Raw genomic sequence first — 14,480 nt, 5'->3', positions numbered from 1 at the left:
CCAAATGTATAGAGTGGTTCCAGATGAATTCCAGTGGTGTTTCAAATGAATTCCAATCTTGAATGTGCTTATGTGCCAATAGCCTTGATGTATCACAGTGATATAATCCAGAATGCCTTTGAATGAAATCACAATAATCCCAAAATAGTTTTTGTCCAAAATATCAATAGCACCTTGTAACTCCAACAAATAATTTAGATAAATATTTCTTCTTAAAATATAACTAAACACAACTAAAATTGATTCCACAAAACTTATGTTAAGATTGGAAAGAATAATTTTGAAGTAAACAACCTTATATAAAACACTAAGACACAATAAGGTGACCAGGATGTGGGTCATTTTCAATGGAAATCTCTATCAATTTTGGAAACAAGGTCTTTGCTTAAATATTAGCAAATTACCTGACAAACATCAGGCAGACCAAGGATAAAAACCAATGTCCTGAACCCAAAGCCAAGTAAACATGTTGATTACAAATGATATTATCTTAAAATATAGTTGACAGTCATGGGCAAAGTTAGTGTGTAATATGTTGTTTACAAAATTATGATTATAATCTACATCCATGGACAAAAATTAAACACTTCATCTAGATATGCATAATAATATGCTTTCCAGCTCATAGGTAGTAAGTTTGAATTAGGCATAAGCCTACAATGGAGTCAAAGTAACATACCTGCCAACCTTCCAGTGTTGGGAAGATTTTGAGACTGTAAAAGGGTTAGAGGATTTTGACATCCAGTGCACGACCCCAAAAAGTGACATACAGTTGAGAGAAACAGTCTCGGCTGCTTGCTGTCAGTAGTTTGTTGGGGAGTTTCAGGATGATGCAAGTGTCAGTAGAGTTTATCTATGCACTCATCAGAGACTGGTTAGTACTGTTGTTCAAACTTTCCAGAAGATTTTGCTGAATTGTTATCAGCAGAGAAAATAATCTTTCTAAATGTAGTACATGACACAATGACTAATTTTGATATAGTGTTTGCAATATGAATTAAGAATAAAATAATACCCCTTATTGCTGTGCTTCACAAAATCAAACTCCATAAACCTGGTTTTCAAAAATTTAGCTTTGCTAAACGTTTGTCACTTCACTGATACGACATATTTCACTCAAACTGCATTTCAATATTCTGTCTTCAAAATATGCATGACATTTCTACACTATTGCAACTATGGAAATAATCATTTTTTGCAATGTTATATATGGAGTAAAATCTGACTTCAAAGAACCATTGCTTTTTATTGCAGAGTAGCTATTATTCATTAATAAAGGTGGCTTAAATATTTTCATTCAAAGCATGATAGGGCAACATAACTTTTGTTTCTTCAAAACACATCTCTTTAATTTACCTGTCTTTAAACAAATTGGGTTGTTCCACTTCATGTACTTGACCTGTGCAAATTAACCTAGTGGGCTCTAACACAAAAGATTCTTAATACAGCATCACCATAGTTATTGTTAGTCAGACATATTGTCGGACACTCAAGTAATCTATGCAAGGGTAGTTGTTCATCTCTGACTTATCTTTTAGCCAACTATGTGTTAATCAACTGTATAAACTCCACTGAGGTAACGTTTTCCATGAGCATTACGTACAACTGTTTACTGTTTATACAGGTTACAGGCATATATTGTAGTGTCAAGTAGGCATATATTGTAGTGTCAAGTAAGGTCTCTGTTTATTTTTTTTTAATACTAAGAAATCTGAAAATTGTGTTTTTGGAAACACAGCTGTGTCAGGGGGTTGAGGAGTCAAAATCATGTTTGCAGATTCATTGTTTAATTATGAAGCAGTCAAGACAAGTTCTAGATGTTCCATTTACATTTAGATGATAATACTTAACCATATCAGAACATGTATATTTGAGTGCACCCATTGTGACTCAGATGTGAGATACATGGTTATGTGCTTGATCTGGATGATACAAGCTCATTCTTTTCACAAAATGTCAATTTTGTATATTTATAAAAAATGCAAGTTTAAAACCTGGGCATGTACTCAGTTCATTAAAATCTGATTTTGAGCTCTAGTACATGGACTGCCAGAATGGTAGCTCTGGGCTACAATATATTGAAATGGGGTAACCCAGTGGGCTATTACGATGCAAATCATTGCTGTATGTGTTTTTTATATGCCTGCCATTTTGGTAGAGCATTTATACTATGACCTTGAACTTGCATATCCAGTTTGTCTGTTCACTTTTCTGTATCCACAAAATAACTTAAATTCTAGAGCAAATACTTTAGTCACTCTTTGTGGACTTCTTGCATGTGAGGTAAGAAAGAAGCCTGTTTATTTTGGGGACAAAAGGTCAAAGAGCAAGCTCACTGTTCCTGAAAAGAAAAATGGTTTCAGCACGATAATATTAATTTTCTACAGCACATACCTGGATTGTTCTTTGTGGATAGCTTGCACTTTGGGTAAGGAAGGAAGAAGCCTGTCAGTTTTGGAAAGAGAGATCAAAAGTCATGGTCACTATAACTGAAAGAAGAAAATTATGGAAAGATGAGAAATGGTTTCTTTTCATCAACGTCAGTTTTACAACACAGAACTGGACTAAACTTTGTTGATACCATATACTCCAGGTAAGAAAGAAGCCAATCGATTTGGAGTCAAAGGTCACGGTCTCTGACAGAAGGCAGAAAAATGGTTTCTGCACTAAAATTTCAGTTCTCAACTATATGCCCTCAGCAGTTTGTGGATGACTTTCAGATTGGACAAAAAAAAAGCTATTGATTTGGGAGTTAGAGAGTCAGAGGTTATGGTCACTGTAGATGTATGAATCCCAATAACACAGACCTGGGTCAAATTTGTGGATATCTTGCACTCAGGGTAAGGAAGATGCATTTTAATTTGTGTGTCTAAAGGTCAGAAGTCAATATCACTGACTAAAAGAACATACACTGAGTTTCACTAAAAAAATGTCAGGTCTCAACTATGAACTTAATCCTGATGTTGTGGATTATATATCTATAATGTTTTGGGGTAAAGTGATAAAAGGTCATGATTATTTTGACTGAAAGAAGAATTTTTTTTAATATCATAACATTTTTCACCACATATCTTTACACACATTTTATGGAGGGTTCTTGAGTTTTATGTTAAAACAACAAAGGTTAATAACTTATCTTCTACAGTAAGTTCCTTCACCAAACATTAAAATGGATTGATGTTGTGGCAGTAAATAAACCAACAGATTCAGGGGACTAGAGGTCACAGTAAGTTTAGTTAAGATAACATGCCTAGACCAAAGGTCCAGGTCATTGAGGCTTGTTGGGCAGAACTCTCCAGATTCAACCATGCCCTATCAGTTCCTGCAAAGAGGACTATTAAACATCAGGCTTTTGATGTGCTGTTCACAGTACTTTTGTTTTAAAACATACCTACAAAAATGCTAAACAGTTGATAATAAATGATAATGACATGTCAGTTGCCTTCTTTGGACTGTTTGATTTCTTTACTTGTAGCCCACTGGGCTACCAATATTGTATTGGGTGACAATCTGCATGACCAAGACTGCTTTCCAAAATATGTGGGAAATAATAATTCCTAGCCTCAAGGGCTAGACTTGATATGGAAATTGAATGAGGCAGATTGCAAAACATTTCAGTCCCACAATGAATAAAATTTGACAGCTGATCATTTCAAAAACACAGCAAATCTGATACTTATATTTAGTAACATTCTACCATGATAATGTTTGCTGCAGATAGAATACCAAAACTTAGGATTCCATATTTACTTGCTTATAAGTTGAGTCTAGCTGGACACAGGACAAATCCAGATCTTCTACCACATATTGTGCCAGCAGCTCTGAGTCTGTGCAGTTTTTTGGGAGTAATCATTAGAACAAACAACATAGACCCAGATCTGCTGGCACATTATATAGTATTCCTATTCTTTCAGCAAACCATGGTTTAATGATGCTTGAAAAAATGCTTTCACAGTGTAAATAAAACTTGGGAAAGATCTTTAAATTAAAATCAGGGTTATAATATACTCTTCATTCTCAGAGAACTACAACACTTTCATGGTCAAGCTCTTCAGACACTGGCTGGGTTAGATGATATCCAATACCGACTTCCAAAACACTAACAGCTCTCATTACACCATGAAACATTTTAAGTAAAATTTGGGGAACTGGTAACTAAACACTGTTATGGTGAGAAGTAATGGTGATATTACTAGTACCTAAACCTGGTAGTAATTATAATGACACATCAAAGTATAATCTAAGAACATTAACAAACTGTATTTCCCAAAATGTGGAATAAGTGATAAATGACAGACTCCTCCAGTAAAAAAATTTTTAAATTTGAATTTCATTGTGGATTCAGATGCCAAAGAAATACAAAAGATCTTTTAATCTGACTTTAAACATTTATTAGAGAAGCTTGTATAAAGAAAGAAATAGTAGGCATGTTGTTTTACTTAATACTTACTACATGACTTGGAAGTATGATATAACAAGTAACCTGTTCAACTGTATGTCTAAGGGGCTTCCTGTCTTTTTATTCAGTTATTTAAAATAGAGAAATTTCATTGCAAAGATAGATAGCACCATTCTGACCGTTATCTTAGGATACAGGTGTACCTTAGGGCATCATATTGTCAAGGCATAATTGAATAACCTGTTCAGTGATATGACTAAGGGGCTGTCTTCGCGCTTTACATCCAGTTGTTTGAAAGATAGAAATTTCATTGTTACAGTTAGTGCCACCCTTTCGAAAGATATCCTCAGGATGTGGTTATAGTTTAGGGCCCCGTATTGGCAGTCACCATTGTCGGCATCAAAAGGAACAGCATAGTGAAATGCCTTAATCCAGGGACTGACTGGTCTTTAAATGTCAATAACATTTGTATCTGCTATAGATCAAATGCATTCTTGTGAATGTCAGTTACATACTGAATATGCCTAAATATAGTTCAGAAGTGGGCACAAGAAAATGTGGCGAACAAATTGGGGTCACTGTGACCCACATTTCATGCTTCAGGTAAATTTTGTATTTTAACTGTTCTTGCTAGAATCATTAAACCTGATGATTACCACCACACCAGTGCAAAAAGAGTTTCAAGTTAGGATTTTTCATTTAATCAAGAATCATCAGGCCTTCATGCTTGTTGTTAAGTACAACACCCATAGTGAAATATGAGGTCTTTATGACTTATATTTTATGATTCAATACTTTGTTTAATTTTTGTGATGAGGGTGAAGTATTCATCAAGATGCATTCCCTCATCAAATTTCATATTTTCATTGTATAGCAGTATGTATACATGTTGCAAAAAAGCTGTATGGTAATGCGCTAAACACATAAGCTTATTGTAACTTTAGCCTATAAAATGTAAAATATAGGTCACAATGATCATTTTATAATAATTGGTTGATACTAATAAAGATGCATGCACTCATTTAGTCACATGGTTCTAGCATGAACAGTATAAGTTTAACAGGACATGAGCAAAATAGTGGCTATAAATTTGCCCATAAAAGACATAAAACAATCAACAATGAGTTTATGAAAATCACAGATTCATAATGGTTTTTTCTTATATTTTTGAAGAAAAACTTTTGTTCATAAATCTGCTTTAGAATATATTATTATTGTCATTCCCTTCAAGCCTTCTTTTATTTGTTGAGAGTCATAGGTTTAGAATAACCATTGGAATGACAGCCAGAATGACCACTATTAGATACATAGTTCACGCATTAGTAAGTACTTAGATTAGCCACTACAGCTAATGTCTCACATGAAATGCATGCAGTCCACTTTATCTAATACCTTTTGTATATCATTTACATGTAGAATAGATTCTTACCATCTTACGGGTAGCATATCACAATATACTTTCTAAAATCATCAATATGGAAAGTTTACAATTTAATATTCAGTTATTTCTACATCGAACTGCATCTAGTCATAAGGGACCTACTGTGAAAGGTACGGTGTATAGAGTATATACAAATCAATGAGGTCACGAATGAACACAAATATTTAGTAAAATCAAACAATGTAGGTCACAGTGACCCTTTTTGCTTGTAAAGGTGTAGTACTAAGAAAGAGGCATTCAATTATTTATTTTCATAATTCTAACACAAATAGCACCCAACAAATGACTTTTGAAGACAAGATCATTTGACTCTGAATTTATTTTCTCAGTGGTAATTAATGTTTGCAATAGCTACTGCAAAGTTTCATAGAGATGAGCCGTGTAATTATTAATTACACTCAGGTTTTAGGAGTGAAGACCTCATAAAGCTTTTGTATGAATTTAACAAGATTTTTAAGTGATTGTTTATGCACTTTCATTTCCAGGATGAGTGCAGCTTTGTGTCCTTACGAGACGTTGAACGTGTTCTAAATGTAATGAGCTGGCTCTATGCACAGAGTCAAGAGGGAAGAACTCTGTTTGACAGAATGGATGAAATTAAACCATTCTCTGCGGATAATGAAGGAAGCATGAAAGAGGAGACTGAAGAAGATGAGGATTCAGAAGAGGTGCTAGAAGCTGAAGATGATGTTCAAGTGAGAGGAAAAGTTTAACATAATATTGTATAGGAATCTTGACACTTAACACAAGACTGAGTCTACTAGTTCTCAATTTATATTAAAATTTGAGTGGAGACTCAAAACTTGATGATTTCAGATAAATATGCTCATATTATTGACTGGTTCACAGCAGGTTTTGTGACAATTAAAAAGACAGACTGAAATACTTTGAGATCCAAATTTTGTGAACAGAATTAATAATAACACAGAAACACAATAATCTCCTCAGCTTAATATGATTGAAAGTTGAGCAAGTCTTTTTATGACTTGCTGTAAAGTCGTCTTAGATGACCATGACTTTCAAGCTACATTGTACCTGCTAACCTCCCAGACAATTTTGAGGGGTTTTTTTTAGACTCAAAATTGTGTTTGGGGTCCCAAGGGGGTCATTGTACATGACCAAAACAGTGACATAATACAATTGAGATTATGTTATCTACTTATATAACCTTTTAGAAAATGACTTGGAATTCTAGTCTGAATAAAAGTAAATGACATATCTGTTTATACTTACATATAAACAATAGTTGGTAGACTTAGCATTGTCAGATATTATCACACATATGTGCCCATGCTCACTTAATCACAACCACATGGATATTAACAAGGTATACACCAAGTTTCTTTTTTAAATTTCTTTTGGTCAGCGGAATACAATCTTAATTAGATGCATTCTTTGTTGCTGTCATTAGTTCATTAGGGGTTTTAATGTAATATGATTGTCTTTTGTGTTCATCTTGGTACTCATTAGTGACCAGATGATACTATTGTTCAAACTTCCCTGAAGATTTTGTCAGATTTTTCTAAGCATAGAAAATGATTTTTTTTCATCTGCATTTCTGTGAGACATTGTCAGACATGCAGGTCTGAAAACTGATCTGCAGCTGCAAGCAGCAGATTTTGCTAAGCAACAAAATAGCAGAAAAGTACTCAAGATGTAATGACATGGTCTGTTGATTGTTTAAATATGTTATTTTTGGGATTAACCTATGCATTCGTGCATTGTCTTGATGCTGAGTGGTGTTTCTATGTCGATGGATGTTGCACAGTCAAGAATGAGTAATATTGATTTGGTGTTTGCAGTAAATGCAAAAGATAAAATGTACAACTTGATACAAATATATATTATAACAATGTTAAAATTTTGTAAAATGTGTATAAAATAACAGATAACACATGTAAAATTCTTGAAACAATAATTAAAATGTGTTGTATAAACTGCATTTCCTTAAGAAGTTTAAGATTTTCTCTGGTGGTTTGTTCTTGTGTAATTCACATCAAAATACTTCTGTCTCAGAATGGAAATTGACACATTAAACAGGAATGTGCTTCACTGTCAGCAGACAGAGCATGGTTCACCCCTCATGAGGTATGCTTTAGTCATGTACTATCTGATGCACAATCGTCTCAGTACCCCCTCATCTCTTCAAGTTTTTTCTATACAAGGAATGTCACTCTTCAATAATGGGTTTGTTCTTCATAAGCCTGTTTGTGAATTTTTATTCCACATATTTTGGAAGGTATGCTGAAGATGCTGATTTATACAACTTTTAAAGTCAGTATATGCAGTCTTCAGCTTTGAAACAGTTGACTCAAGGCAGTTTTGGCTGCTTTTTCTACCCTTTTATTATCCTAGGCAGCCAAGAGTACAGAATATTTTTCTGAGATTGTAGGAAAACAAAATGTTTCTGTAATATCTGGGATATTAACTGGTGGTCAGATTTAAGATTATGAAAGGATTGCATCTGTTTTTCACTCGTATCAAGCAATTGTTTTTTTATTTTATGCTCAAACTTATTGGCTAGCAGGATGTACTGTACAGTGTAAGAGATTGAAGTAGGTGATTTCTTACTATATCCCATGCAATGTCTGTGATTTACCATTTATGTTCTGCTGTGTTTTGTAATTATTCATTCAAAAAATAGAAACAGTTACATGATTCTACTTCCCAGTTCAAATTAAAATAGCACATTAAGAAATAAAAATAATTTGCTCAATGCTGGATTTGAATCCCAGTCATCTTTATTGAGAAACATCCATTTAAGCTTGGTATACTTGCATATTGTCACTAGAAGTTTTCTTGTATGGCACAGTTGAGGTCTTATCAAGGTCAGGGTAATAAAGCTCAATATTTTAAGGTTCCTTTTGTTTCAGCTTTATATTAAAAAAGCTGTTAAAACTTCTCAATAAAAGTTCAGTTGGATGCTTCTCTTGTATCACAATCAAGGCTGTATCTTAAAGATCAAGGTCACAGTTGAATTTTTTAAACACTTTTCTGCACTTTTCCTTAAGTGATCAGGGAAGTGAAACTTTTTTACTTTCAATGTCTGATAAGTAACTATGCATATGTTTGAAGGGTCATAGCCAAAGTTCATGATTGTAAACTTTTATAATGTTGTCATTGAAGGGAGGGGAAAATAAAGTTGCTAAATTTGCTTGTTAGTCCTGTTTATCAGTGACTTAACCCTCAAGAAAGGAATTCATTTTTTCTACTGATATCTGTGTAGATATCTCTCTGATTCACACTGACTTGAAAAAAACATACAAAATACTATACACAGTATTATGTAATGAAAATAAAAAAATTCTCAATATGGTAAAAACTATGCTCATAAAAAAAAGATTAGTAGCGGTCTCTGTCCTTTTTTTAATGACAGTTTGAACATTAAGTCCTGATAAAATTCTTGGTGTATTTATTTATAAGAATCTAACTATTTAATGTATTTACTGATAACAATCTAGCTAGTCACATTAGATAATTTTAGAAAGTTTCGATTTGTATCTTTTGCTTCATTAGAAAATCAAGATGTTCATTCCATTTCAGTATAGGGTCATATTTTATAAAAACCTAAAACAAATTGGTTTGGGAACATCCATCCAGACTACTGTAATATAATTTTGGGTAATTCTTGTTTCAAGCACAAAAAATTGCTAAGACTCTAAAAATTGCCATGTTAATTAATATACAGTCAGCATAAAGACATTATTAATGATGTAATGAATTATGTCAGCATTTGTCAAGTACATTAAATAATCTTTCCTTAGAAGTGACAGAGTTCAGAAAATCTACTTCTATCTACCTGATATCTTGCACCAAGGTGATCTGATTGTTACACTTTCATATTACCAAAGCCACCATGGGAACATTTTAAAAGATATAAGGTTTTAGTATTTAAGTTCACTAGTAAGTAACTACATTCTCAGTGACATAAAGATATATTCAGGGTTCCCATGGGTCCCGAAATCCTGGAAAAGTTTTGGAATTTAAAAAAAATTGAAGGGCCTTGAAAAGTTAAGGAATTTCTCAAAACCTTGTAAACTTTTGGAAAGTCATGGAATTTTTGACAGTGGAGTTAAAATTGTTGATAACTTAAAATTTCATGGAGTGCTGAGCATCAATTAAAAATATTGTTTTGACCATGCCACAATTAGGATTAATAAATGGTCGACAATGCAAGATATTGTGGTCCTTGATTTTTGTGAAATGGCCCTGGAATTATTTTGGAAAATTCATGAAATTTGTTTTTTTAAGTCTGCATGTATAGCGTAAACAATGTAGGGTCTCAAGAAAGGATTCTTCTTGTAATTGAGTACCCTTGCTAAATAAAGTCAATATTATTATTACTATGTTATGTGATAGTAATATATAAGACAGTATCATTCTCTTTGTGAGCCTTTAGGTCTTTTAGAACAAATTCTACAGACGTAAAGATATTGCTTTTCAAATGGTGAACTTGTATTGTGCTCCTGTCTGGACCAATGTTTCATGTTCTACAATGACACGTTTAAAAGTCTGTTACTACAATGGCTTTAGATTTTTAATAGGTTGAAGTAGGTACCATAATGCATCAGGAATGTTTGTGAACAGCTATGCCAGTAACCTTTGCATTTTGCTTAAAAAGAGAGTGTATTTATTTAGAAATGACATTACTGGTACAGCAATAATAAGAAAAATCAAGTTTTTCAGTGTACATGCTGATATAATTGATTAATAATTGATAATTGGAGCAAATGTTTGTGTTAATGATTTTGTTTTATAATATATTGTTTGAAATTGCTTGTTTTTTGTGTGGACTTCAGTCTGAAATGAAGTTATTATTATTATTATTATTATTAGACATGTATTCAAATTTTGTATGAATATTTGGATGGCAACATCTTGTGTACAAAATATTTTGTTTTTAGCAGTATTTTTTATGGTGGAGAAGAATAAATTTTGAAATATAAAGAATTTTTTACCATTTTGAATACTGCAAAGAGTTGTACAGAAACTTGTGTCAGCATTGTTAGAGATTTTGCAATAGTCTCAACTTTAACATTTAATTGCTGATAATAAAGAATACTTGTTTCTATGTCATGAAGTAAAGTGTATGTATGTAAGTATGTATGTATGCATGTATGTATGTATGTATGCATGCATGCATGCATGTATGTATGTATGTATGTATGTATGTATGTATATATGTATGTATGTATATATGTATGTATGTATGTATGTATATATGTTTTTTTAAGAATGATCAAGGTTATAATGGGACATAATGGAAGAACTTTTCATAATCATTTGATTGCCTCACATTTCTATGCCATAAACATTTTATATTGCTCACTTGTCTGCAACTTGCTGCATACTTTTGTATGTTTCACTCAAATGTCATTTTCAGTATCTTGGCCTACACTTGAAATTGTAACACAGATATGCCTTAATTTTCTCTTGTAGAACCAAGACCAGGATGACATAACAAGGTCTTTGGTCCTTGCTCTTGGAGTGTGTTACCATGCCTGCCTGAAGAACAGAGGGGAGTACAGGAGACATGTTGCACCATTCTTCAGGGCTCCATGCAATCTCCCACATGGACCTGATCAGATTGAACAGGAGATTTCCATGTAAGTTGAGTTAAAGGAATTTTGTTTTCCTCTAATTCAGTCATCATTTTCTTCTAATTCAGTCATCAGATATTAAGAATTGAGGTTGAAATGGCTGAGTAATTTAAGACAGACAGAATTTCTCTACATCTTCCATGTTAATATTTTTGGATGTACACATTAATTGTGCAGCATTGTTCAATTGTAATTAATTCTCTATCAAAACTTCACTATTGTAATAGTGAAAAATGTTTCTCAGAAATCCCTTTTAAAAGAAAATGCAAAATTTGACTTTGTTCAGTGACTTCTGCTGTTGAGATGAACTGAGTAATATAATTTACCTGTATAATTTATGTGACATTGTTTTGAATAGTGGAAGGTCTTATCTTTTGTCCAGCATTTGCTTTTATTCAGCAAATTTACATGGAGCCATCTGTGTTAGGTAATGGGGACATGATTATTAATACAGTATATGTTAGTCATTTATATGAACATTATTATTCACAGATGCCAGGATGTATTCCTAGAAAATGTTCAGCTGGAGAAGAACATTGCCAGGAACACGGCTCTTAAAGAGAATGTGTTTATGATGGTCACTAGTATTGAGCTGAGGATCCCTCTGTTCCTGGTGGGAAAACCTGGTAGTTCCAAATCTCTGGCCAAAACCATTGTGGCTGATGCTATGCAGGGAAATGCAGCTCACAAGGATCTCTTTAGAGAATTTAAACAGGCATATACTTTGAATATTCAAGCTCTTTTAAATATAAACTTCATCCCAGTAACAGTGAAGCTGTTATTTTATTGGTTGTATAGGTTTTCGTACAAACAGTCAGTTTACAACACAACGTTTTGAACCTGTTAAAATGTTTGTACATTAGATTTTTTCTTTGCTGTTTGATGAATAATTCATTATGTATCAGATGTACATTATCAGCTCATTTAGATGTTTTGGAATATCTCTAATATGGATTTTTTAAAATTGGGATTGGACAATATTGAAAAGTGCTTGAATATGGCGGTTACCATGAAAATTGTTTTTGGTGGTTACCATGAAAAGTGCTTGAATTCGGTGGTTACTTTGAAGAGTGCTTGAATTTGGTGGTTACCAGGAAAAGTGCTTGAATTTGGTGGTTACCAGGAAAAGTGCTTGAATTTTGGTTTGGCTCTAAAGAATACTGGAAAAACGTTTGAAAATGCTTAGTAGCCTTTGAAAGGTTTTTCAGTTTTGAAGCAAGTGTATTTTCTTGAGCAAACATTAATTTGCTGTGATGAATATCCACAAAGATAACAAAATTTAAAAAACCTAGAATCCTGGCCATTCTGAAATTTGAATCCAGTGTTGGGTCACTTACTTTCAGTTGGGTCATTTACATGCTCATTATTACTTAGCCTCATTTGGGATTTTAAGTACCACATTATGTAAATGAATGGATATGGTGTTGATGGGACCTTTAAGGCAGATAAAAAGTCAAGTGCTTTGCAATGAGAAACATATTTTCAAACAAAAACAAAACATAAGCACCGTATAAACTATGTGTTGTGTTTCTCAAAAGATCATCAGTAGCTGTGGTAGCTTTATGTTATACAGTTAATAGGATCATAACTGTAATACTTACATTCCGATCACGATAAATGGAGAATCTAAGTCTCAGAATAAGTCATATTTAGCCCTGTTGCTTTTAAATATTGCTTGAAATGGCAGAAAATTGCTTGTAAGATACAGTTAATTTTTTTGAGTTAAAATCCGTGAAAAAATAGAGTACTTACTAGTTCCAAGGTATCTGTCAACTCTTCTGAAGCCATATGTGCATTTAACCTTAGGCTAGCTCTAAAGTCCCCATCACCAGTATACTTAGGGACTTAAATAACTACAATAACCTTAGCTAGATCTGAAGTCCCCACCACCAGTATAATTAGGTACTTAAAGAACTACAATAACCTTAGCTAGATCTAAAGTCCCCACCACCAGTATAATTAGGGACTTAAAGATCTTCAATAACCTTAGCTAGACCTAAAGTCCCCACCACCAGTATAATTGGGGACTTACAGGGCTACAATAACCTTAGCTACATCTCAAGCCCCCACCACCATTATAAATAGGGACTTGTTGAACTACAGTAACCTTAGCTAGATCTAAAGTCCCCACGACCAGTATAATTAGGGACTTATAGGACTACAATAACCTTAGCTAGATCTAAAGTCCCAACCATCAGTATAATTAGGGACTTATAGGACTACAATAACCTTAGCTAGATCAATGAGTAAATGAACTATAATTCTCAAGAGAAATGTGAATAGCATACATGAATGAAATACTGACAGTAGCGATGAATTTATTTTTCTTAAGCATGATAAAGTCAAGGAGGAGTTATAAACACTGGCAGATAGGAATGATAACTCCCAAACTGATGTAGGTGAGATGACTGCACCTCAGACACCATATCCCAAAGACACTTTTGCTGTACCATGTCCTTACCTGGGTCTAGTTTAAATGAACAAAAATATTTCTAAATTCTTGTTTAAGAATGAACTACTTAATTCCTGATATTTTATGGCCTCAACATACCATAATCAACATTTTCCTAAGTTTATGCATGGTTAATTATATGGTTTGAATATTAATATTTTTTCCTTGAAAAGCCTTGAATTTCCTGCTGAAATATCTGTATGTATCATGAAAAAGCTTTTATCAGAAATGACACTTAGTTGTTCTGGAAATTATTTCTGAATTGGTATTTTACCTTGAATGTAATTTCATTCTCAGTTTTTCTTTTTTAGGTACAAATGGTATCATTTCAATGTAGCCCATTGTCAACACCAGATGGAATTGTGGGAACCTTCCGTCAGTGTGCACAGTTTCAGAAAGATAAAGACCTGGACAGATTTGTGTCAGTGGTTGTTTTGGATGAAGTTGGACTTGCAGAGGACAGTCCCAGAATGCCTCTGAAGACACTTCACCCTCTCCTGGAGGATGGTTGCCAAGGAGATGAGGAACCACAGAAATACAAAAAGGCAGGTCCATGTTATTTCATCTAACACTAAAGCATATTTTTGC

The 14,480-nt window shown here is 33.4% G+C and overlaps 1 protein-coding gene across 1 annotated transcript in view; it reads left to right on the top strand.

Annotated features, from left to right (window-relative positions):
* Positions 1 to 14,480, top strand: part of LOC149786038 (E3 ubiquitin-protein ligase rnf213-alpha-like) — a 269,011-nt gene that overhangs the window by 82,606 nt on the left and 171,925 nt on the right. Inside the window, exons 26-29 of the mRNA XM_089978107.1 lie at positions 6,326 to 6,535; positions 11,280 to 11,446; positions 11,933 to 12,155; positions 14,204 to 14,437. Coding sequence (XP_089834233.1) covers positions 6,326 to 6,535; positions 11,280 to 11,446; positions 11,933 to 12,155; positions 14,204 to 14,437 — 834 coding nt within the window. The remainder of the gene's footprint in view (positions 1 to 6,325; positions 6,536 to 11,279; positions 11,447 to 11,932; positions 12,156 to 14,203; positions 14,438 to 14,480) is intronic.

This window comes from Sinohyriopsis cumingii, chromosome 12 (genome assembly GCF_028554795.1).
Source record: "Sinohyriopsis cumingii isolate HCF-2022 chromosome 12, ASM2855479v2, whole genome shotgun sequence".
Lineage (NCBI taxonomy): Eukaryota > Metazoa > Mollusca > Bivalvia > Unionida > Unionidae > Sinohyriopsis > Sinohyriopsis cumingii.
This window is presented reverse-complemented; position numbering and strand designations above follow the sequence as displayed.